The following is a 6,806-nucleotide window of genomic DNA, read 5'->3' on the forward strand; positions in this document are numbered from 1 at the left end:
TGTACATTTTCTAGGTGTTTTACAATGTTGTGATGCTTTTATTTTGAAAAGGTGCAGTCCAGTGTGAAACGGGTGCTTTAATTTTGAAAGGTATTGACAGGAAATAACCGGTGGAACGGTTAAATGAAAAAACGAACTGTAAATAATAACGAGTGCGTAGTAATTCATATAAAGTTGATATAAAGTATCAAAAGGCTTCTATAGTGGCTGACTGACAGGACACAAGGTTTGTTAGAGTTTATTTTATTCTGTCATATATATTAGTGGCTATATTTGTTGTCTTAACTATAGTAAAAGTGCTTGTTAGCTCTAGTGCTAATGCTAATGTTTGCTATTTTTTTTCAAAATAAAAGCACTGGGGTTGTATTGATTTGTAATTTCTGAGTAACCTCACGCAGGCTGCCCAATGCCCAGGTCTGGTCTAGCCGTACCTATTATCAGTCTTTAAAGAGGAAAAGGTGTTCCAGCAGGTTTGCATTTCTTTTATCATAATTGTCCTGGGCAGCGCTACGCCCAGGATGCAGTTAGAATTTGTTACCGAGTAGATGATGTTGGTGTGCTGTTGTTGTGGCCTCAAGGTTAGATTACTGTCAGCAATCGAATCATCAAATGTGAAATGTGGTGAATATGTCCACTTCTGACCCTGAATTATGGCATTTAATAATGCCCGAAAGTGTTTTTGAGGAACATTATGTTGTCACAGAGAAACTGAACTTTGATCTTTTGGGCATAAATTGTCAACACTTGTGATTTGTAAGGTCACAGTAATCATGACCTCAAAAACTGAATAATTTCACACAATAAATTGTATAATTCAACAAAATACTACAGGGCATTTCTTAGATATCCTATTCATGAGAACAGGTTGGGCATGAGGTCACAGTGACCTTTACCAATTGAAATCTAATCAGTTCATCTTTGAGTCCAAGTGGACATTTGTGCCAAGTTCAAAGACATTTCATCATCAAGCCGTTCCTGGGATATCACGTTCACAGGGATGGGACAGACAGACAGATGGTCGGACAACCCAAAAAATATGTTGGTGAATGGACTGGACTGGTAAATGGACCTGCACTTATATAGCGCTGTTCTAGTTGCTTTGCGACCACTCAAAGCTCTTTACGCTACAGACTGCACTCATTCACCCTTTCACACACACATTCATACTGGAGGCTACCCTAAACGGTGCCACCTGCCACCATTGGGAATTCATTCTCACACCATTGAACGCAGCATCAGGAGCAATTTGGGGTTCAGTATCTTGCTCAAGGATACTTCGACATGTAGGCTGCCATGGTCAGGGATCGAACCACCAACCCTCAGATCAGAAAAAGATGTCTCTACCAACTGAGAAACAACCAAGTTTGGGGTTGTTGGATCAATCACACATGGGACTTTCCCCCAAAAGATGGCTGACTGTGTCCTATTGGTTAATAAATATCAGCAATGGCTTTTTATGTTTGTAATTTAGGTTTACATAACTTAAGTACGTAAATTCAAGATGCAGTACATGATTCTGGAGAGAGTTGATTGTAGAGTCCTTACCGACACTTTTGTATGTATTTGATGAACTTATGTTACCTGTGTAACTTAAGTTACTTAAAAAACCCAAGTAATTTTGTTACAAATAACCAGGTTCAAAACTGCAACTGTAATCCAGAAGAAAAAAAAAGATTTCCCAAGGTACTTTTTTGAGAGTGCATGACTAATTCTTCTTCAGTAGGACTCATCCTCTGAGTAACATGAATGTCCATAAAAAACATATAGGTACTTCACAAAGTAGCTGTTGAGATATTTCAGCCTGGACTATGGTGATATTATCATTGTCCTAGAGCCAAGCCACTAGCATTGCTACGGAATAAAATGCTTCATGAGATGGGACATGGTGATTTATCTTCCAGAAGTTCCCTGATCAATTCACTCAGTTGTTTGTCATGGGTTTTCTGCAGGTTTTCCTTTTCCATCTGATTTCCGACATTATTCATTTCTTGTTCCTGCTTCTTCAATAAGGCACTGATTTTTTTAACATTTTTTCTTTTTTTGGAGACACATCTCACCAAGTCGTTGATTCGTTCTTGATGTTTTTTCGACATTTTTTCTTCACTCTGAGCAGACTGAGCCTTCAAGTTTTCATAGTGCTCTTTTTCTGCTTTTATTTCTTCCTCACGCTCTTTCAACTCCTTCTTGCATTTCTCTCCATATGTATTAAATTCCTCCGCTTTCTTCCTGGCTTCCTCTTCAAATTCCTCCTTAATACGCACCAGGGATTTCTTGTAGTTTTCCTCCAGTTCCTTTTGCTCTTTTTCCTCCCTTTCTCTTTGGATTACGTCCTGTTCTTTTATGTTTTTTTCATAGATTTCTTGCTCTTCTTTTAGACCTTTAATTATTGTACATTCTTCCTGTTGCCTTTTCTCATTATCCTGATCTCTTTTCTCCCACCACTCTTTTCGTTCTCTTTCCCAAGCCTCTTGTTTTTCTTTCATCAGTTTTGTTTTCTGCTTTAGCTCTCTGTCTATGGTTTCTTTTGATTCAGATTCTTGTTTAATTTGAATCTCCATAGCTTCAATTTTCTTTTGCCACCCCAGTCGCTGTAATTCTTCTTGTCTTTTCCTCTCCAATTCTTCTTTTTCTCTCCTTTCTTGTTCTTTCTTTCTTTTGTTAAGCTCGTTGCTCATGTATTCCTGAAGTTGTTTTTCTCTCTGTTTCCTCTCATTTTCAATTTTCACTCCCTGTTCTTCCATTCTTCTCTTCATTTCTTGCAGTTTTCTCTCATGTTTTCTCTGTAGTTCCTCCTTCTCTCTCTGCATCTCTTCTTCCTTCTCCTTCAGGATCTTCTCCATTTCTTTCTGTATTGCTGCCTCGGCCTTTTGCAGCATCTCATTGGTGTAGCAGCTGCCTCCATTCTCCTTCACCATGGTGTTGATCTTTGTCACCAGCTCACTGACTTGTTTGTGGTTTTGTTCATTATAGTTATTGAACACATGGTATCTTCCTCCACAGTCAGAAATCAGTTTCTTAAAGGAATCATCAGATTTTTCTTGAATGTAATTCTTAACAGGAATCTTCTCGTGTTCCAGTGAATCTCCTCCAGTTAAAAGAATGATGGTGAACTTTTCAGCATTCTTCCCAAAGCCTTCCTTGATCAGTTTCAATGCCTCCTTGTCCACTGATGTGAATCTGTCAATTTTTATCACCAACAGGAAGACATGTGGTCCTGGAGCCAGAAGACTGATGCATCTCACCATCTCTTCATTAACTTCCTCATGAGACAGATTTGTGTCAAACAGACCAGGAGTGTCGACTACAACAACAGGACGGCCGTCCACTTCACTCTGAGCTTTCTGACACTCTTTAGTAACTGATTTTTGACTTGATTCAGCTTTAAACTCCTTTCTTCCTAGAATGGTGTTTCCTGAGGAACTCTTCCCACAGCCGGTCTTCCCTATCAGCACAATCCTGAGACACTCTGGGCTCTGATGCTCTTCATCACCTGTGAGACAAGAAAAAGAACATGTTGAGCTCTGCAGCTTCATCCGCGTTGAATTAATTAACAGAGGCAATAATGTTCTTTAGCTCCTTTTGGCATATTTATTCAGAGCAATCTTCTTCAGTCATGAAGGAAAAAAAACTATACAGTGAACTCTGAACCCCCCTGAGCCCACAGACCTGCGCCTCCTTGTGGCATCTCAGCAAAACAGCACCACCAAAAACACATTATTACTGAGTACACTATAATAATTACTCCTGCAGCAGTCTCTCCCAGCTGCAAGCACAGAGCCGGCTAACAGTAAGCTGTGTAGCAGTACAGTGTGTATGTGCTAACTGGCTAACAGTTAGCTCTGTAGCAGTACAGTGTGTATGTGCTAACAGGCTAACAGTTAGCTCTGTAGCAGTACAGTGTGTATGTGCTGCTGCTGCAGGAGGTGTTCACTTAGCGATCTCTGTTTGTTTACAACAAGCACCGGACGCTCTGTGCACAGTTAGTGATGCCGGTTAAATTTAAGACCACTATGTTTATGATAATTAGCCATGCTGCTTTGTTTTGATCAGCTGCTGATGTTGTGCAGTTAGCGCGGCCACAGTTATGTCTCCCATGGTTAATCCGTTGTGTATGTGATCACGGATCACGGTCGAAACTGTCCCTAAGCGATTAAGAGACGATAGAAAAACATACTTCACCTCTAACTTTTATAAATTTTAGTTTTAGTTTCACTTTGTGGAAGAAGAAGTTTATTATAACTCTTTACATGCATGATGTAGGCATGAGCTTTTAATAAACATTTTCAAAATGCATGTGCAACTCGGTTAAATAAAAGAGTTGGTCCAGTCATATATTTTGTCATTGTAGTTTTCTTAAAATCTCGTCTTGTCTCGTTCTCGTGAACTCAATATCGTGTCTCGACATATAAGGAGGGTTAAAGTTAGCATGTGCATGGAAAGAAGGGTTGGACTGAGTACCGATCCTCAAGACAGTCCATAGTGTATACCTGTTGCACATATCTGGAGTCATTAATACAGCCGACACCTGTCTCCAGCCTACAAATACTTTAGGATGTTATCATTCATTGTCCATCATAACCTCAACAAAATTATTATTATTATTTTTTTTTTAATGTATTTTTTTGGGGCTTTTTTCATGCCTTTAATGGACAGGATAGCTGAAGATAGACAGGAAGCAGGGGGCAGAGAGAGGGGAAAGACATGCAGTAAACGGCCGTCCGATGCGGGACTCGAACCGGGGCCACCAACAAAATTATTTTTTAATATTGTCTGCCTAGGACTGGATTATATTAAATAAGACCCACCTTCTTGACGTTGATTTTTGGCAAGCAATCAATAGAACCAATAACAAATACATGCCCATAACATGGTGTCTACATCTCTAAGACATAGAAAAGTCATTAAAATACTTACAAATGATGTTGCTATTTTTCAGCATCTGAAGTTCAGCTTGTTGCATGTTGATACATTTCTCTTGTTGTATGATCTTTTTTATTTGGGAATTTGCAAATGTTGCTGTTGTATAGCAACATGGTTTTTCCACAGCATCCAACAGCTGTGGGATCTGCTTCTGGTCCCTGATGTTGAGGATAATGTATTTTCCTCCAGAGCTCTGAAGGAACTGCTGGATGTCTTTGTTTTGTCTTAAATTATTGACAACATCTGTAGCTGGAGGATCTGACTCAGTGAACAGAATCATGGTGAAGTCATTGACTCGAGAGCTGAAAGTGTTCTGGATGGTCTCCAACTCTCCCTTGTCTTCATCAGTGAGGGGACCCACAGGAAGGACCAGGATGAAGGCATGGACGCCCTCAGGATCACAGAGGGAGATACACCTCAATGATTCCTCCATCACTTCCTCCTGAGGTTTTCCATTCAATGCAGGCAGCTCCACCAGGGAAACCCAACGTCCACACACCTCTCCCTGATGTTTAACACACTCTGAGCTGGAGACCGAATGAAGCTCTGTCTCACCTAAAATGGCCTTGGCTGCTGAGGTCTTCCCTGCTCCTCTCCTCCCACACAGAACCATGTTTAGAGCTGGTTCCATGATGATGATCGCTTCAGAGAAAGTAAGAAAACGTCTGTTGTTTTCATGCGCAATTTTCTCAATTTGCTCCATTAACACTTTGCGTCCATATTTAAACATGATATAGCGTCTTCCTCCACATTCTCTAATGAGATTTCTAACTGTGAAACTTGCTTGATGTTCCTCATCTGTCAGGATGACCATGGAGTGTTTAAGGGCATCTTTACCAAACAAACTCAGGATGAACTTCAGTGTTTGTCCGTTCTTTGGTGTGAATTCAGAGGGACTCACAAACAGCAGCAGAACATTTGGTCCAGGAGAGCAAAGACTCACACAGCTTCTTAATTCTTCTCTGAAAGCTTCCACAGGCAGACTGAACAGGTCTGGAGTTTTTACTACAGTTAAAGATTTTCCTCCCCAACGCCCACAGTTTGCTACACAGTGTTTGATTGGGGTACGTTCTTGGAAATCAAAGTCTTGATTACCAAGGATGAAGTTGCCGAGTGATGTCTTTGAAGCTTCGCTTTTTCCCAACAGCACAATCTTGAATGCTGACTCTGTAATGCAACATGAAAACTGATTAAGTGTTTCCAACCTAGAAATAAAGTCAATTTGGAGCCTGAATAAATTCAGTTGCCTTTATAGAACTGCTGTGTGAATGTAGAATAAACACAAACTGTAAAAGTCAGTGGTAGCTGGTGGTCTTAGTTATGGATAAAGAAAAGTTGAAAGAACGTAGTTGATTGAACAGGATGGATTGATAATACTGCCACAGATACATTTCAGCAAGAGCTAATTGTTGTCCTGTTCCCTTAGTTCTAAAACCACCAAATAAATTATAGGCAACAGCATGCATTGGCAAACTGCCTGATGTGTCAGAGATAAACAGAGAATAAGAAGAGAAATAACTACGCCAATGTAGGTGGATAGTTTTAATTATTGTCTGTATAATATTGTGCCTGCTCTAAAATGAGTCTTACAAGTCTTATGAGCAATGCCATGAAGGATATTTTTCATACTGAGGTATGCAAAATCACATCAAATAACTATCAACTATCTTTCAGTATTTTATGTGACAACTGTTCGTACATGTCAAGCACAACATTTTACAATGATGGATCCTAGAAATAGTCTAGTCGTAATCCCCATAGGCCCAATAGTAAACCCAGAAATGTTGAGTACCCTAAAGTTTTATTGCAGAAATGTCATCTATAGGCCTTATGGATGGAATTTAACTTGGTTGCTAAAAGTTGCACTTTGGGCAATTTGCATAATA

The 6,806-nt window shown here is 39.8% G+C and overlaps 1 protein-coding gene across 1 annotated transcript; it reads right to left on the minus strand.

Annotated features, from left to right (window-relative positions):
* Positions 1-1,204: 1,204 nt before the first annotated feature.
* On the minus strand, positions 1,205-5,551 carry LOC131959143 (GTPase IMAP family member 8-like). The gene is made up of 2 exons (XM_059324246.1): positions 4,924-5,551; positions 1,205-3,502 (listed from the first exon to the last, which is right to left on the minus strand). The coding sequence occupies exons 1-2, from the start codon at positions 5,549-5,551 to the stop codon at positions 1,869-1,871; spliced, it is 2,262 nt and encodes a 753-aa protein (XP_059180229.1). The 3' UTR covers positions 1,205-1,868.
* Between the last annotated feature and the right edge of the window lie 1,255 nt (positions 5,552-6,806).

The sequence above is a fragment of the Centropristis striata genome, chromosome 21 (genome assembly GCF_030273125.1).
Source record: "Centropristis striata isolate RG_2023a ecotype Rhode Island chromosome 21, C.striata_1.0, whole genome shotgun sequence".
NCBI classification, from domain to species: Eukaryota; Metazoa; Chordata; class Actinopteri; order Perciformes; family Serranidae; genus Centropristis; species Centropristis striata.

Bases quoted from the DNA above. Each gene is read 5' to 3' on its own strand.
- LOC131959143 (XM_059324246.1), bottom strand. From the start codon at position 5,551: ATGGAACCAGCTCTAAACATGGTTCTGTGTGGGAGGAGAGGAGCAGGG. The intron at 3,503-4,923 runs ACATCATTTGTA...CATGTTCTTTTT, and splicing joins TCAGATGCTGAAAAATAGCA to CTTGTCTCACAGGTGATGAA.